General features: G+C 39.7%; 1 protein-coding gene across 1 annotated transcript; it reads left to right on the top strand.

The window, feature by feature from the left end:
* The first annotated feature begins 1,029 nt into the window (after positions 1 to 1,029).
* On the top strand, positions 1,030 to 18,226 carry shprh (SNF2 histone linker PHD RING helicase). Its single transcript, XM_044166862.1, has 30 exons — positions 1,030 to 1,190; positions 2,389 to 2,976; positions 3,322 to 3,451; positions 3,636 to 3,854; positions 4,329 to 4,407; positions 5,074 to 5,224; positions 5,458 to 5,560; positions 5,645 to 5,904; positions 5,995 to 6,648; positions 7,758 to 8,009; positions 8,270 to 8,348; positions 8,499 to 8,662; positions 9,061 to 9,317; positions 9,581 to 9,702; positions 9,971 to 10,059; positions 10,344 to 10,436; positions 10,608 to 10,715; positions 11,248 to 11,390; positions 11,478 to 11,651; positions 11,822 to 11,884; positions 11,980 to 12,205; positions 12,808 to 12,945; positions 13,813 to 13,914; positions 14,035 to 14,106; positions 14,995 to 15,183; positions 15,507 to 15,599; positions 15,693 to 15,779; positions 16,285 to 16,463; positions 17,460 to 17,540; positions 17,645 to 18,226. The coding sequence occupies exons 2-30, from the start codon at positions 2,398 to 2,400 to the stop codon at positions 17,739 to 17,741; spliced, it is 4,983 nt and encodes a 1,660-aa protein (XP_044022797.1). The 5' UTR covers positions 1,030 to 1,190; positions 2,389 to 2,397; the 3' UTR covers positions 17,742 to 18,226.
* The last annotated feature ends 100 nt before the right edge of the window (positions 18,227 to 18,326 follow it).

Genomic DNA, 18,326 nt, shown 5'->3' with positions numbered 1-18,326 from the left:
ACCTCTGTTACTTATTTTCTATTCATGTTCAGTCCCATCTCAATTTTGACTGAGCCTGCATAATTGGTTAAGTCTCAAAATGAAAAATATCCCACCATTTTTTGACTTACTCAAAATTCAAGTTTATACAGATAATCTTTTGAAGAAATATCTGACATGGTTAATATTATTGTCATTATGGGCAAATATCACATTCATTCATGCAAATGGAAAAAGCATAAACCCTCCTTAACTTGGTTTATTAATCAGTTTAAGAATATTTTTTCTTCTTTACAGATACTAGCTGATACACACCAGTCAATGCAAAACTTCTTTCAAGCGGTGTCTCGAGCTGTGTTTTGACCAAGATTTTGTCTTTAATTTATCTATTCACTTATTTTTTGCCTCACCATTGGTCATCAGTCTGTTACATTGATTGGGTGTCAATTTATAAATGATTTCTGATACAATGATTAATTTGAGTTATTTATTAAATTATAGGTCGAAACTTGATCTATCGACTCTTGAAGTGTAAACTTATTTTATTTAACGATATTTACCCATTTATGTTTAAGTGCTTATTTATTTATTTTTGTTTGTGGTTGCTAGCCTTGCTTTTTCTCCAGGAATGTACTGTAATTGGTCCTACTAGGATTTTGTGTCATAAGGTTACATAAAGTTCTTTAAAAAAAACTGTTAAGTCAATAAACTTCGAAAGTAGCTGCTGGGGACATATTTTATATTGCGTTAAAAATTCTAATTTAACACAAACAAACAAAAACACATTTTTTTTTATAATGATTTAAGAAACAAGCCATTTTTTAATAGTTTATTAGAAAAAGATGTTCTAACTGTAGGTTGAAAGCAAAACCAAAGGTGCCCAGAAAAATACAGAAATTAAAAATATGGGAGAGAGTTGACATTTAATACTTGTATTTACTCATAGTTACTCATATTGACATAGTAAACAAATAAAAGTAGTGAGTAACTTTTTTCGCAGCTGTAGTTGAAGCCCGCGTTGGCCAAAACACACCCCTGCGCCGACGTCACTTCCTGTATTTAAAAATGGCGAACTGCAACATTGAAGTCGCTAACTGAAGTGTGTTTTGGTGCGTGTCATCCCGATTATGTGGAGCTGCAGGGACGTGAAACGGATGTTTCTGATGAAGCGATAGAAACCAGAACCGCTTTTGTGGGAGGCTGAGAAAAAAGTAAATGTGCTTGTTTTTATTCGCTTGTTCAAACGATAAAATGCGCGGCCACACAGCCTGGAAGTGTTTTCATTGTGTAACAGTGTTCATACATTGCCTGTTTCCTCGGACAAAAACTTTCAGCGAAAGGAAGGAGCGAGTGTTTAAAGCAGTAACTTGTTAGCCAACATACAGATGAACTGACACACTAATTAGCTAGCTAGCAGCTGATTTAGTATGAGCCTTGGTAACGTGATAAATAAACACAGAGGATGCTGTACACTGTAGGTGAAATGTGAAGTGACAGAAGTTAGCTGTTAATGCCTTGTGCTAACTTACAAGCAGTAAGTGCTAATGTACAAGCAGTGACATTAGCTTGTCTTGAAGGAGGTTTTATTGCCTTGTAGGATAATACTAGACATACTACCTGAACTAGCCCCCGATACACAAGATGACAAAGTCCCTGTGGTGGAAACGGACTTAAAGCTCAGTTGAATGGGGGTAAATAGCTTCTATTTAACAGCTTTTACCTGTCTGTTTTTGAAAAATCTAACACTATCCATGTTAGTGTCCCCAACCTGGGTGTCCTGGCCCCTCCAAAGGGTACCAAGATAAAATCTAAGTGGGTCATATGATTAAAGGAAAGGAAAAGTGTTTAACAAGTAATTATGTTTACTTTTTCTGACTTTTCTCTAGTCTTTGCTTCTTTTTTTTTTTGCTTGTGAATTACTGAATTCTTTTACCTCCTCGGTACAGTAAAAAGTCCAATCAAATAATCTGAGAAGGAAAAATAACTCTTTTAACTGCTCACAAGTCGTGTCTGCATAATACAGTGCATGTAGAAAAAGCATTTAAGGAGGGAGGAAAAAGCTGAAAACCACCAAAACTAAACCAAATGTGTAGTGGGTGGGGAGATGGAAAGTTAGTTATTGCTTGATATATGTAGGAAATGTTGGTGTCAATACGTTAAAACAATATTGAAATAATTTCTGATGATCATTAGTAATTGCGTATTATTTATTGTCCATTTCACTGAGCCCTAGGAAGGGCATTTTGAATGTAAAGATATTTTACATTTAAACGCTGTCATTAGTTTGGTGTTAAAGAGAAACTCACTTTGTCTGCCAAATGTAAATATTTGTATACTATTAGTGTAGTAATAGATGAATTTAAAGTAGAATTAATTTTGTAATTAGCACTTCATTTGCTTTCCGTGTAGAGTTTAACCATGAGTAGCCGAAGAAAGAGGGCCCCTCCTGTGAGGGTGGACGAAAATGACAAGAAGAGGTTGAACTGGAATATGCTGGAGGACCGCAAGAGCGAGGTGAACCAGGAAGATGACCAGATACCAACCTGCTCCATTCTTCCCGTTGACGCTGCTCCCAGCATCTCCTTTCTCTCGACCACCGAGGATGTCACGGAGGCTGCCTGTACCAGCTCTGTCCGGTTTACTGAGGAACTCCCTGGTACGTCATCAGACAGCACCTCAACGTCTCTGGCCCTCACTGTGGAGCCGGCTTTGAAGCTGGGCCACATCTGGAAGGCGCTCGTTGGGGAGTTCAGCGTCCGGCCGGCTTGGATCCCATCTGACTGTGAACAGAGAGCTTTCATGCTCCACAGGATGGGTGACCAGCTCTGCCTCAGTTACAGCAGCTGTGATGAGAGCTCAGGACTGCAGTGGAGGCCTGATGAGGACTCCTGCACAGCAGAGTGCGGCTTCAGTGTGATCTCGCTGGAGGACCTCGACTGGATGCAGAAGAGGAGGGTGGTGCAGCTCTGCCACCAGGCAAAAGAGGGGTCAGTCAAGGTATGAAGGCATTGCAGAGAGGAGAGAATGAAAAAAATAATTATCTCGAGTTATTTGACTTTCTTCAATGTTTAGATTAATCATCAGATAGCCGGATAAACTGAGGGTTAACTGCAAGTGCGTTTATGGTGATACTGTATGTGAGTGCAAGATATTGCTAGACTAGTAATGTAAACAAGGCTGCATATTTATATGTATTACATTGTCATTAGTTTCAGTTCCATAACATTTAATTTGAAGAACAATGCTGCCTGAAATGTATTATGTAATTTAAAAACATGATTCTTAACTTTAATTTAAAAAAGGAATTTCTTCCATCAGCTGTTGTTTATCTGCATCTTGCAGGTGGGGATTTACTTGCTAGAAACTGGGCTCGGGAAGCCCGAGTTCCTCAGCGAGGGAAATGCTCGGCTGAAGAAAGCAAATCAACTAATGCAGAAGTTAATGGAGTATTTCTACGATTTCATTATCCCTGGTAATTGTCTGGTCCCAATGTTTAATGCATGCTGTGATCCAAGTTCTCAAATACCATGACAGCCTCACCATTGAATCTTATGAAAAACAATGTGGGGCTTAAATCAAGTATAACCCTTAATAAGAATAATACACCAACATCCTGTCTAGAAAAAAAATATTTCTCTGCTGTATTTTCCACGTAGAACTTGTAGATAATGAGGAGGAGGAATGTGACACCGACTTGGAGAGGCAAAATGTCGAGGAGCTCTATGATTACGTCAGGCATCTGCACCAGAGAGAGAGCCAGGAGGTGACCTATGACGTCCAGCACAAAGCTCTTATTCCTGTTCTCAGACCCTATCAGAGCCAGGCCGTCAACTGGATGCTGAGGAGAGAGAAATCCAGGAACACTTCACCTAAAGGTACTCACTTCATGTCTGGTACAACTGTACATCACTGCCCTGATACCCTGCTGCACTCTTGACTGGTGGTTATCATCATCTTTCCAGGTAATCGTTCTTATGAGATGTAAAACTTTGAAATTTAGGATGATGCAGGAGGGGGCTCTACTTGTGGTTTTGCATTTAACTACAAATCATGCACATTCTTTACTGCCAACCATTTTCCAAAGTGTAACATAGATTTTTAGACTGATGAGGTCTGTGAGAGCAGACTGTCTTGCTGTGTTTGCCATGTTGCAAAAGAGCTGTTGCATTTCTTTCCTCTGAAACTGGAAACTGGAACTTGGATTTATTTCATGAGAAGTGCTGGAATTTAGATATGACTGTGACAATGGCTACACTTTAGGTTGTTAAGTTCCTGTAGTGGAAAAGGCCTATGTTAGGACTATGACAGCAAATTAGTTGTGATTGTCAATATTTACCATTTCTTTGCAGAACAAATGCTGCATTTCCTTTGGCGGGAGTTGATCACTTTGTGCGGCAAGAAGTTGTTCTACAACCCTTTTACCGGCTGGTAAGAACTTGAATCCCCTCATGTTAACAGGTCAGTCCATTAAACTCAAAAACACATATTTTCTATCTTACCACCAGTACTGTCTACCCAGACAGATCTGAACGTCTGCTGCCACCCCTATGCAATGGGGATGAATGGAATTTCTTCATGGTGCTCATAACATAAAAAAAAAAAGACATTTGAAAAACTCAAGAGCAATGTGTCTTTCCACAAACGATGTCCAGATTACGCAGAATAATCTACAGGCTTCACTGTCAACGATTTTCTAAGAAACCGTTGCTTTTGTAAAAAAGTATTTACGTAAAACTGTTTTCTTTTGCTTATACATTTTAAATGTATTTTTTCCTGTTCTTTGATCAGCACAAATTAAATTAAATTCACCTCCATTGTGTTGGGTCAGCAGCACAGGTGTCATGAGCTGGCACCTCAGAACCTCAGCACATAAAATCAAAACTTATCTGCATGGCTAGATACCACTAGAGGTAACTGGGAAAATATGTATTTTTGAATGTGGCTGAACTGACCCTTTAATTTGCTATTTTGATGTCCTTTTGTGGATGCACAGTTACCTCCCTTTTGTTGTAGTTTCAAGGATGAGTTTTTTAGTGATGCATGAAAGTATTTTTGGTTATCAGTTTTTTGTTGTTGTTTTCTTTTCTTTTTCAGCTTAATACAAGAATTTCCCTTGGCGGGTGTTGAGTGGCCTGGTGGGATCTTGGCTGATGAAATGGGGCTGGGAAAGACGGTGGAAGTTCTGGCTCTTATCCTGTTTCACACCCGACACGACCTAGAGCAGGAGGCCCTCACCCTGCCTGTGGTGAGGATCCGCAGATACAGACTTTGTTAAAAATACAGAATATCACCCTTTTCTTCCCTTTTTTCCCCTTCTCTGTTTACTTTCACCCAATTAGTGGCATGGACAATTATTAACAGTCATAGGAATATGTAGGATTTGTGTCTACTGTTCTATTGATTTCAACATGATCTGTATAGAAGGCATCAGCCATATTGTGAAAATGTAAAATTCTTTATCTGTTTTGGTCTTGGCAGGGAAAATCCGTAAATTATTTTGTACCTCCTCGTCCCCTAGAAAGAGAGAAAGTTATCCGCTGCAAGTCTGAAGTTCAGCCTAAAATGAAAATATCCCACCCAAGTATGTAACTCACAATCCTCTCAGACATCACAGCTTTTTTGTCACTGCAGTTTGATTTAGATTTTTTACATTATTTTTGTGCAGCTGTGCGTGTCATGCTCCTCACTGCAATCAAGGAGATGAGATCTGGCAAAGGAGCATCCGTCAACGCTACCTTCACCTACATCCGTGCCACTTACGGTTATGACCTCTTAAAAAACCGCAACCACATCAGGAAGACTCTGGCAAAGCTGATAGATGAAGGCCTGGTTCACCGGGTCAAAGGTCGTGGCTTGGCAGGGTCATTTAAACTGGGAAAGAACTACAAAGAAACGAAGAAGGCTTTAGCAGGAGCATCCAAGTCTGTAAGAAAAGAGCTTCAAATATAAATGTTTTATGCTACAAATATTACTTGGTTGTATTATCTAACTTTTGTCTGATTTCTTTTTTGTTAGAATTCCAAAAACACAGAGAGCACGCCCAGAAAAATGTTTCAGAGACGAGCAAAAGAGAAGGCAGAAGCAGCTCTGCAAAACTCTCTTGCAGAAGATCAAAGAGATCTGTACTACCCTACATCTGACTGTCTAGTACCAGAGGAAACGGAAACAAAGAAGGAATGGGATGAAAGTCTGAACAAGAAAGCAGATCAGTCAGATGACATGCTCGATACATCCACAACAACCCCACAGATGTCTCAGAATAAAAGTGAGTCAGATACACAGGACATGCCCGGAATGAATGATCTACGTGAAGAAAGGGGAGAAGCTCCTCAGCTCGATTCACACGAAGAGACAGAAACCCCCACCAGAGCGTCTGTTGTCCCTTTCAACACCCCGGACTACCGCTTTGAGTGTATCTGTGGTGAACTAGGCATTATTGACTACAAGGCTCGCGTCCAGTGTTTGAACTGCCAGCTGTGGCAGCATGCAGACTGCGTAAATTACAAAGAAGAAAGCCTTGAAACTACACCTTTCTACTGCCCTCACTGCCTGGTCGCCATGAAACCTGTCTCCACCGGTGCCACACTCATCATCTCCCCGAGCTCCATCTGCCACCAGTGGGTGGAGGAGATCAACCGGCACATCAGGTCGTCCTCATTGCGAGTGCTGGTGAGAAAGTAGACCTCATATTACCATCTCAGCAATCCAAAATAGACGCATCCTGTCAACTGTTGGGGTGTTGTTTTTCTTTCAGGGTCTCCAAATGTGATGATTATTTCTTGTAGCTGGTTTAGTATTGAACTAGAAATGGCTGCATTTTCTATAGAATTTTTAGCCATGCTAGCGGCATGGTTCTAGGTGGTAGCAAGATTTGTCGATCGGTCGGTCCACCACTTTGGCCCAGACCAGAGGATGAATTTTTATTTGTCCAATACTTTTGTTTATGACCAAACACCTGCAAAACTAATGACATTCCCATCAGCCTCAACTGTACTTGTAGCCTCACAGAGCCACTAGCATGGCTACAGACTTTTAAGTATGCTTTCTTCAGCTTGAAAAGGTGAATTCAGTAGAAATATGTATAAAATCTGATGTAAGCAAATTCCATGTGCTGAGACCACATTTGAGTACCACTGTCTTAAAATATCACAACTACATATATTTCTATCATGGATGGTGGCACCAAAAGAGTCAGATCGCTAACCTCGACACAGTTATCAGAACTTCTCTGCACACTATGAACAAGTTTTGGAAATGTCATTTGTCATTTGGTGGGTAGGCAAGTACAAGTAATTGGTATATAGTCTAAATAACATTGAAATGCATTGTGTGTCTTTTGTTAAGATTACAGTCACACATTAAAAGATAACATTACTTACATGCAGCCCTTTATCTCAAGTGTAGTTTTACATGATTAAGGCAGATAAGTGCGATGTTATGTTTTTTGCAGCAGATGCTGTGTTTACTTTCCATTTTTTGCAGCTCTACACATGGTCAAAATCCAGTAAATTTAATTCTGAGACAGTTGCATTTGTGCATAAACAAATGTTTAAGAAAATAAATCTATTGTAAATGTTGCTTTCCCTTCCTTGTCACCCCTGCTGAAGAGGCCTCTGAGGGCCACTTGACTTTTGTTCTTTAAGCATGTACACACTTCTCTCCTCTTGTCTTACAATTGTTGTTCTCTCACATTTTAACTTGCACTTCCAAAAATTACACACTGAAAAAACTGCTCAGCTTAAAGTACTTTACTAATTAATATGACTCCTTTATCTCAGGTTTATCAGGGTGTGAAGAAGCATGGATTCATCCAGCCACATATGCTCGCTGAGCAGGATGTGGTCATCACCACCTACGATGTGCTGCGGTCAGAGCTCAACTACGTCGACATTCCCCACAGTAACAGCAAGGATGGACGCCGCTTCCGCAACCAGAAGCGCTACATGGCCATACCCAGTCCTCTGGTGGCTGTGGAGTGGTGGCGCATTTGTCTGGACGAGGCTCAGATGGTTGAATGTCCCACTGCGAAGGTGAGTTGAAGTGAATCCAGTGGTTTGGTTAGTTACACTAGGGGATAATAAAGCACTTTGGGTTTTATGGGATAGATAGCTTTTGTGTTTATAACCTTTCTATATTAGAATACTATATTGATCCTGACCACAGTTGGGAATGTGTAAATAAAATCTTATTTATTCATGGTTGTATGTGAAAAACTATGTGTTTAATACAATGTTTTATTTCAATTTGTCTATTGAAACTTTATTTAAGCTCCCTTTTATTTTATTGTCAGGCTGCAGAAATGGCTCTACGTCTCGCATCTGTCAACCGCTGGTGTGTCAGTGGTACTCCTGTCCAGAGAGGTTTAGAAGGTAATACCAAAAAAAATCATTACATTGAAAAAAATACCCCAAGTATCAAAGCAGGCCTTGGATAAGAGGCTCTGTGATTGGTGTCGTAAGGCTCACAACAATGTTAAGACAACAAAATGAATCTCTAAACTAATGTTGTTTTCCATACAGATCTGTATGGCCTTGTACTTTTCCTGGGAGTTGACCCATACTGGGTAAAACACTGGTGGGACCAGCTGCTTTATCGCCCTTATCGACGTGGAAACACAGAGCCACTGTACTATGTAATTGCTCAATTATTGTGGCGATCAGCTAAAAAAGACGTCATTGATCAGGTAGGACAACAAAAGTTCTTTAATTCTGTGACCCTGTTTGCAGAGGAGCTGCTGGGGGGGTGGGGATGGGGGGGTTGGCATGGCATGGCCCCCTGATACAATTGCTTTAAATCAATAATGTATCTTTACTCGTAATAGTTCATGTGAAAGAAAATAACAAATGTATAGCCAACCAGCTGGTTTTGTGCCTCCGTCACTGCATCACACGGCAATGACCCCCCTCCCCCCGCTCGTGTGTGCCACTCCAAGATTTTCAGTGGCCCCATCTGGCCATGCCTATGAAAAATTTCTTACTGAAACACTGAAAAAGATTTTAATAATGACAGGATCCAATGTTGCATTTCAGAATTTGTGCTCATTTCAGAAAATGTAGTTCATGTGGTGAACTGTTTTTTCAGATCCAGATTCCCCCTCAGACAGAGGAGGTGCACTGGCTGCACTTCTCCCCCGTCGAGGGTCACTTCTACCACCGTCAGCATGAGGTCTGCTCCCAGGATGCTCTGGTCAAACTCAGGAAGATCTCTGACTGGAGCTTGAAACTTGGCAGCCTCGACCGCCGCACCGTCAACACCATCCTGTGCCCGCTGCTGAGGCTGCGCCAGGCCTGCTGCCATCCACAGGCTGTGAGGGGGGAGTTCCTGCCTCTGCAGAAAAGGTAGATGACACTTGGTATTATGTTTTTAAGGCGCTCGTAGGCGAGAGGAGAGGTCTTTATCTGAAGGCAGCTGCACCGGTTAATTAACAATCTTGCTAGACTAAATAGAGTATCACAGCATTAGTAACGGTAATAGACCGCAGCAACCTTTTTGTCAATTATACAATGTGCAGTTGTGTTTATTTAAAGTTGACCCATTTTGTGTAATTTGCATTGGAGGGTTTGTTGAGTGGGTTTGTCTGTGCCGTACCTCCCCTCCCCAGCACCATGACGATGGAGGAGCTCCTGAAGTCCCTGCAGAAGAAATGTCGAGTGGAGTGTGAAGAAGCTCACAGACAATTGGTGTGCGCACTCAATGGCCTGGCTGGAATCCACATCATCAGAGGTATAAATCCCCACTTCTGTACTTGTGCTCCCACTGCTCCCAGTTTCCCATGGGAATCAGTTTAAACAAAACACAAGCCATGATCTCATCTTTGTGTCTCCCAACACTTTTTGTACCGAGATGTTTTGTTGCTGCACGTCTCAGTAAGGCGTTATGTATAATGTGGCTGAGTATACTGGGGCGGTTTGTATAGCACGTCTCATTAACTCTACATGTGATGGACATATTGAGTGTCTCTAATAATCACTGGTTCCTTTGCCACCTGCAGATGAGTTTGGAGAGGCGGTAGAGATGTATAGAGAAGTTCTTCGTTCATCAGAGGAGCACAAAGGCAGACTGAAAACAGATTCATTACAGGTATATGGCCTCATCCCATTCACGTCTTTTTCATACGTCTGTGATTAACATATGAAGGGCTTCATTTCTGAAATCAGACATCCAATGTTTGACAAGAGACATCTAATAGAATGACTGATGGCATTAAAGTAAAACAAGTATCATTAGGTTTAAAACAGGGTTGCTAAGGTCTTTAAGTTTTTCATTCTACTGACATTGATACATTTTTTTCTAACCATAATGGATACTTTATATATTGCGAGTTTATATAAATATTTCAGATTTTTACTATTGTGCTAAAACAGAGGCTTCATGCTACCCACAATTTGATGGAACTGCTGAGCGCAAAGCATCCTGGGATACCTCCTACGCTGAGAGATGACCGACTAAGGGAGGAGGTGATTCATAAATATTTCTCTCAGTCAGAACACATTTATTCCAAAAAGGAATTTGCACTTGTTAATTTGGGGAATAAACCTGTGGTATCCGTTAGAGTTCGTATCAGTTTTATATAATTTTTTAAGAATAGCCACTGCAGTTTGCTTTTATCATTCTCCGTGTCTGTGTAGGCGGAGCAGCTGCGACAGCACTACATGACCAAATATGACTCTGAGGTAGCAGACGCCCATCAGGGTCTCCAGCCGGTGCTACAGAACATCAAAGAGCTGAAACGCAAAGTGAGAACTTCTCTACATCTACACTGAGGCAAATTGTGCTTCATATTATAAAAGATGATCTACCAAATGAATATACAGTATGATGTATACTACTATGTTGTTTAAGAGTGCTAAGTCAATGTTTGTAGACATATATATTGGGTGATAACTACCTTTTTAATAAAAGCCATAAACCTGAATTTAAACCTGACTAAGTTGCTCCCAAAGTGGGGTTCAGGGACACTCAAGGAAATCCACTGGTGTCCCCAGAAAATGTACTAAGTTACATTTGTTTCACACCATAGTAATTAGTAGAATAGTTTTCTTGCTCTACTTTTACAAATATGTTTCCTGACCTGGCTCACACTGTATTAAGGAGCTTTCCACCAGTCATAATAGAAGTAATGACTTTTAATGACTAGTTTATTGGTACTATATAAATGCTGTTTTACAGGCTCTACAGGCCTCCTGCATTACCTTTTGTTGCAGGACTCAGTAATAATCAAACATGCACTTTATCATCATCCACATTTTGGAATGTTTCTTTCTCAAGGTCAAGCTGAATTCTCCCTGGTGGCTGGACGTTATCCAGAGGGCAATCCGGTGCTCAAACGACGATGATCTGGTGTCCCGTGTCAAGAATGAGCTGACGTCCAGCTACAAACAACAAGCCCACAAGCTCTCCATGGCAGACAAGTAAACTATTTATTTATTCAAAAATAGGTTGATAGTTAATTGTTATCCTTACACAAAGGTGATAAAAGTAAATGGGGTATCCTGCAGGTTTCGTGATGCCTGTGGTTTGCAGTTCATACTCACATCACAAATGCAAGATCTGATGAAATCCCAAAAGACTGTGCAAGACGCTGTGAAGAGTCTTGAAGGCCCGGCTTCAAAGAAAGTCATTGATGAGGTCACCATTTGTCACCTCAGGCCTATGAGACTGCCACTCAATAAGTAAGACATCAGCATTTTTTACTTTAAATTACACAAATTGTAACATTTCATCTGAGCTTTTGAATAAGTTTCATAAGCATCAGCAACATGAAACTCTGCTTTTTAAATTGTGACAGTGCCTGTTAAACTAACTTTTTAATATAACTAATATTCCTCTCGTTATATTTTAGTTGTGTTTTTTGCAAAGCAGATGAACTTTTCACAGATTATGAGTCCAAGCTGTTTTCTCACACGTAAGTAGAGCAACATTTTTAGACCTTTCAGACTATCAAGCAAATTGCATGAAAGCTTTTTAAATTGATGATTTATGAGGAAAATTCCCTGACAGGGTGAAGGGTCAGACGGCCATCTTTGAAGAAATGATTGAAGATGAAGAGGGGCTGGTGGACGACCGTCTCCCCACCACCAGCCGAGGCCTGTGGGCAGCCAGTGAGACTGAGCGCACTCTGAAAGCCATCTTGTCTTTTGCAAAAGTTAAACGCATGGACCCAGAGCTGGTGGAGGAGGGCAACACTTTCATGGAGCTGTTTGAGAACTGGAAGAAAGAGTACAAGGTCTGCACACACAAACACTTACAACTCCTCTCTTCATTTTGAAGCAAGCATACAAGCACAACCTATTTAAAAAGCCAGAGTTTGAGTAACAATAGATTCCTTTCCAGCAAGTTGAAGACAATAATGTCTCTTCCTTTGAGACAAAATGTCAAGAGAGGTTTACAAATTTTAATTGGGTTGAATGGTTTAAAAATGTATTTGAGATTCAATATGTCATCTGTGCTTTCAGAAATGTTTTATGTCCAGAAACACATGGCTGTTATATGATTTTATTTATTTTGTAATCCATTATAAATTGTAAAAAGGATCATGAGGCAATTTATAAATGTAGAAATACATCATAAGCTGTCTGTCCATAGAAAAACAACACTATAAAATTGTTGAATGAATGTTATCATCATACTCATAGCATTAAATTATTTTGCGAAATATGTGTCATATTGCTTAAATGAATAACAAACTACTTAACGAGGTTAGAGTATGAGCTAGAAAGTGAGCCAGCCGGCGTATTAATCATTGAATGATTAGTTTTTAGCAACAATCGCCTTTCTGCACAGTGTCACGGTCATATTGTTGGCAGTAAAAAAACCTCTGTCCCTTAGGTGCTGCATGAGTACTGGATGGTGCTGAGGAATCACGTGTCTGCCATCGATGAGCTGGGCATGGCCACAGAGAGACTACGTGTGCGTCTGCCTGATGAACCAAAGCCTAAACTGTTGCACATCATCGAGCCTCATGAGGCGAGTTAAATTACCTATTATTACAACATGTTCATGTCAGTCTCTCCTGTTTAAAAGGCCCAATATCACAAATCACAAATTTGCCTCAAGGGGTTTTACAATCAGTACAGCATGTGACACCCTCTATCCTTAGACCCTCAATTCGGATAACAAAAAACTCCCCCCAAAAAAACCCTTTAATGTGGGGAACAATGGCAGAAACCTCAGAAAGAGCAACAGAGGAGTGATCCCTCTCTTGAAAAACAAGAATATTGTATTATTAGGGCTCTAAAATCATCAAAAGTGTGTGTTTACTTACTTAATTTCCACTCCAAAACTAATCTTGATTTGCAGGGTCGCTTTACATCGAAGACCATTTTCACACTAATGTTGAATGTACTGTCCAGCCTAGTGTTTCTTTATCAGTAGATCTCAACCCAAAATAGGGTCACACGACCATTTGATACACTTTGCAGCACAGTTACCCTGATACAGAGTGTAAAGTTTGTTCCTGTAGCCAACATAACCAGCTTCCACAAATGGAAACTCCTTGACATTGTTTAGCTGAGTTCTGTTTTGGATGATAATTTCACAATGAACTGTAGTGTAATTGATGTAATGGCAGGGCTGACTGTTTCTTTAAAATTTTGCAGCTAATATGAATGTGTGTAATACGGCTGGATTGGTCCGAATGAATAAACTGTTGAAAGCAAGCCACATGTTGACACTGCAGACCCATCATTGAGGAATTATAAGCTCAAGTCTAGCCTCTGACCCAGTATTGGCAACAATTGTTTTTTATTGGTGAAAGTTTCCAGGGATGTAATATTCTGCCTTAACTATTTTTATTGCATTCCTGACCTCTGCCCGCTGTTGTTTTGCTTCCAGGTGGAGCAGAACAGAGTTAAGCTTTTGAACGACCAGGCAGTGGCCAAGTCTCAGCTCCAAAAGAAGCTCGGCCAGTTTCTGTATCTCACAAATCTGGAGAAGGTAATTTACATTTGAGAGTAACTACAAAGCACATAAATTCTTTCCCAGCTCATTTAGAGACTTTATCTCAAACTGTGTTGCATGATCTCACTCCAAATAACATACATTTCTTTGTTCCAGTCCCAGGACAAGTCTACTGGAGGGCTGAACCCAGAGCCATGTCCCATTTGTGCCCGGCCCCTGGGACAGGAGGTGAGCATAGTTTAGTTGTAAGGAAGAATTGTTGGCGGTAGATTTTAAATGTCTCACAGACTGTAATTGTATCATTATTTTATGCAACATCTCTGCTAGTTATTGACTATTTTGATACACTGGTTGAGCTTTACAGACAGCCAGGGACTGAAATTACTAGTCTAAAGCTGATTCGTCCTGCACCAGGATTCATGTGTTTGGCATTTGGTTATTGGATATTATGTGTACTGTCTGATTGAGCTTTTCATTTGTGTCTTTGTAATGTGAATTTAGGAATTTACATGTGTGATTTATATATGTTACATTTATATTTATCAAGTTTATTGGAGAAACAAGTTAAACAGCCCAAACCAAAGTTGCAGTCTTTTCCCACATAAGCATCACTCTTTGGGAGAACAACTTTCTCTTTCCAAATATTTTCCCAATTTTAGCATCCCTTCTTTGGCTTCCCATTGCTTCAGATATTCAGTTAAAAATTCTATTGATCACTTACAAGGTTAAACTGACTGGCTCCAAGCTATATTTCTGACCTACAAAGCCCTTATGTTCAGGGGCACACACTGAAGTAGACAGTAAAAGCTCTCCTCGCAGTTCCTAAGTCTGCACGCTACTTAGCTGAAAACACACCTTTTAATAACTGACTTTTTGACTTGAATGATTTTAAATCTCCTGGACTATATTATGTTTTTTGATTTATTTTCATTTATCATGTTATCTCATTTATCTGGTTTTATTTTTTACTGTGGAATTGTATTACTTTCTCTCTGACTCTTTGTTTAAGGACTTTGTTCTATGTTAAGAGAAGTACTATGCAAATAAAGTTAATATTTTTCTAGCACAAATCCCCATTAGTGCCTTCATCATGTCATCTTGCTCTCTTTTCTCCAGTGGGCAGTGCTGACCTGCGGCCACTGCTTCTGTAATGAGTGCATTGCTATCATTGTGGAGCAGTACAGCATGGGCTCAAGGCGGCGGGCCATCAAATGTGCCATTTGTAGGCAGACCACGTCCCACGCAGAGATCTCCTACGTGTTCACCACCCAGTCGTCCAGTCAGGACCAGGACATACCGGTCAAGGTCAGTCAGCAAGACTGTCCTCATGTAATACAGGCCCAGATCTTGATTTTTAGTTTTTATCATGTCAGTTATGGCTAAATCTGGATGTTATGATTGTTATGATTGTTCCATCTGGCTTAATTGTCCAAAAGCTGTTAGATGTATTTTGTTGCTCACCTGAACAACTGAGATGTTATTATGACCATAACTAGCACTTATTAGGGGATTATACTTTGATTCATGCCTTGTAATGTATGTAATTGTAATTTAACACAGCTTTGGTTGGGCCATTATTTATATTAATTAACACTGTAGACTCATTTTCCTTTTCCTGTGTTTGTCAGGGAAGCCACTCTACCAAAGTGGAAGCAGTTGTCAGAACACTGAAGAAGATTCAAGTGACCGATCCCGGGGCCAAGTGTCTCGTCTTCTCCACGGTAACTGTAAACTATCCCTGCCTGATAGTGATTTATTTTGATGATATCAAGTTTGGATCTGACCCAGTTTGTTTCTTTTTCTCTTCTGCACAGTGGCTGAGTGTCCTGGACATCATTGCTAAGGCCTTGTTTGACAATAACATGGAGTTCTCTCAAATCAATGGGATTCACAAATTCCAGGTTTGAATCTTCATTGTAACCATATCTAAATATGCTTAACACTTAACCACACAGTTGCTTTTCCCTGCACTGTGCAACACAACTACACCAGGTGGGGTTTACCACTTAAGGACAATTCACTTTGGTATTTTGTTTTTATTTCAACCTAAGAATTTGTCTAGAGTTTGGATGGGTTGCCCTGCATTAAGTAGAACATTAAGGCACCTTGTGATCTTAATTTAATTTCAGAGGTTCATCAGTAGTAAAATCCAGGAGGTAAACATTGATACTTGTATTATTAACTTGAAAAATGAAAAAAAGATATTGAGTACTGCAACAAAATGTCTGCCATCAGCAGATTCCATATTGATTAAAAACCAAATTAAAACCCTATAAAAACCCTTAGACCTACTTTTTAGATCGCTGTATTGAAACAAACAAATTAAGCCAAAAATGTTATATCACTTTGTAGATATCACATGACTCAGATGTGATTGTAACTACTGCACTGACTTCAATTTTCTAGGAGAATCTGAGCTCCTTCAAATACGAAGAAAAGATCAACATCCTCCTCCTTCCTCTCCACACGGGCTCCAATGGTCTGAACATCATTGAAGCAACTCACGTGTTGCTTGTAGAGCCAATCCTCAACCCTGCTCATGAGCTCCAGGCCATAGGCAGAGTGCACCGGATTGGACAAACCAAGTAAGAAGCAGGGAGTTAAATCTGTCAGTGGACACCAGTATTTTAACCAGGAAATTTTTCAGCAGTTTAGACTTTTAGACTACAGTTTTTTTTTCATAGCTGCTGTCATATTTGTGTGTGTTTTGGACCACATCTATTGCTGAATCTGTTACTTTCCTTGCTGATAGGTAGCACAGGTTGGACTGAGACTGCAAGGCCACAACTGCACTGCTAATAGTACACCACACAATACTGCACTGATAGTTGAGTGGTCTACACTGAATGCACAAATCCTCTTCACAAGCTGTTGACAACATATTTCATTGCCATATCACAGTGAGAGATGCAACGATTAGCGATTAATCTATTAGTCAATCATCAACTATTTTGATAAACGATTAATCATTTCAGTCATTTTTCAAGCATAAAGGCCAAAAGTTTTGTTCAGTCCTCTCAAATGTAAGGATTTTCTGATTTTCTTTGTCATATGTAATAATAAATAAAATGTCTTTGCGTTTTAGGCTGTCAGACAAAACAAGCTATTATATCTCTTTGGACTCTGAGAAATTGTAATAAGCATTTTTCACTATTTTATAGACAAAATTATTAATTGAGAAAAAAATCAACAGATTAATCGATGGTGAAAAGAATTGTTAGTTGCAGCTCCAGTCACAATGCCTGAGCAAAAAGCGCTTAGACAGCGCACTCCTCCTTCAACACTGCACAATTATTATTATTATTGTTTATTATTTTAATACTTGAAAATATTTACTGTAGAGACTTAAAGGTGCCCTGTGGAGTTTTCTTGTAAACAAACAAAAATTATTTTTACATTCAGTGTTACTCACCAGAACCCATCTAACAAATGTGTTGAATGCATCTCCTTCCTCAGAAAACATCTGCAAATTCGATTTCCATAAGCAATCATGGTTGTCATTTGTACAGCATTTACCTTTTAATATTACACCACTATATTGTACATTTTGTGTAATTTGTGTTGTTTTCTCTGTCCACCAGGCCGACATTTGTTCACCGATTCCTAATCAAATCCACTATTGAAGAGAGGATGCAGGCAATGCTGAAGACAGCAGAGAAAAGGTAAGAGCCACAGAATATAGGAAATTGTACTTTTGACATTTTTGTAATTAAAACCCATACATTCAGTTGACTGAAAGTGTTGATAAAAGCTTCTTTAATTCTAGTCACACCAGCACAGCCATGAAACACTCAGAGGCTGCCGTACTGACAGTAGCCGACCTGGCTGATCTATTTACTGAAGACACTGAACCTCTGGAGTGAATCTGAACACCTGGATACACAGGGAGGGATACGTGCTGAAGATACACAGGCAGAGAGCTCACTCTTTACACAGTGGTGATAGAAGTACTCTGATTTTGCACATTCCATTTTTTATATGAACTACAAGATATTTTAGCAGGTCACTGACAACAGACTACAACATGTTTCTTAATTGTATTTAATTTAAAATTTTCTCTTTGGAGTATTTGTGAATTTGGCTCACTTGTTGTCATAGTTGTCACAGTAACTACTACTTCTGCTGTTCAAGTACATGTTTGATGATCACATTTGACTAGGCTTTAGTGAATGGTTGCTTGTCTTAATCTAATATTAAATATATGTATTTATATACAACTTCACTGTAAGTCAAGACAGTTGAAAATGGAGGAATTCAAATGCTGAAATCACATCAGTGATTGAGGTATTCTCACAACTTTCAGGAAATTAAAGTCTGACGATGGCAGGGTGTCAACCTGTTATGACCAGCTCTTTTTGTCCAGTGCTTTTATTGTGCTTTATTTCTGTGTAGTAAAAATGGAAGCAGGAAGGAAGGCATTGACCTTTACAGGAGCAGAAGTGAGAGAT

The sequence above is a fragment of the Siniperca chuatsi genome, linkage group LG15 (assembly GCF_020085105.1).
Source record: "Siniperca chuatsi isolate FFG_IHB_CAS linkage group LG15, ASM2008510v1, whole genome shotgun sequence".
NCBI classification, from domain to species: Eukaryota; Metazoa; Chordata; class Actinopteri; order Centrarchiformes; family Sinipercidae; genus Siniperca; species Siniperca chuatsi.
This window is presented reverse-complemented; position numbering and strand designations above follow the sequence as displayed.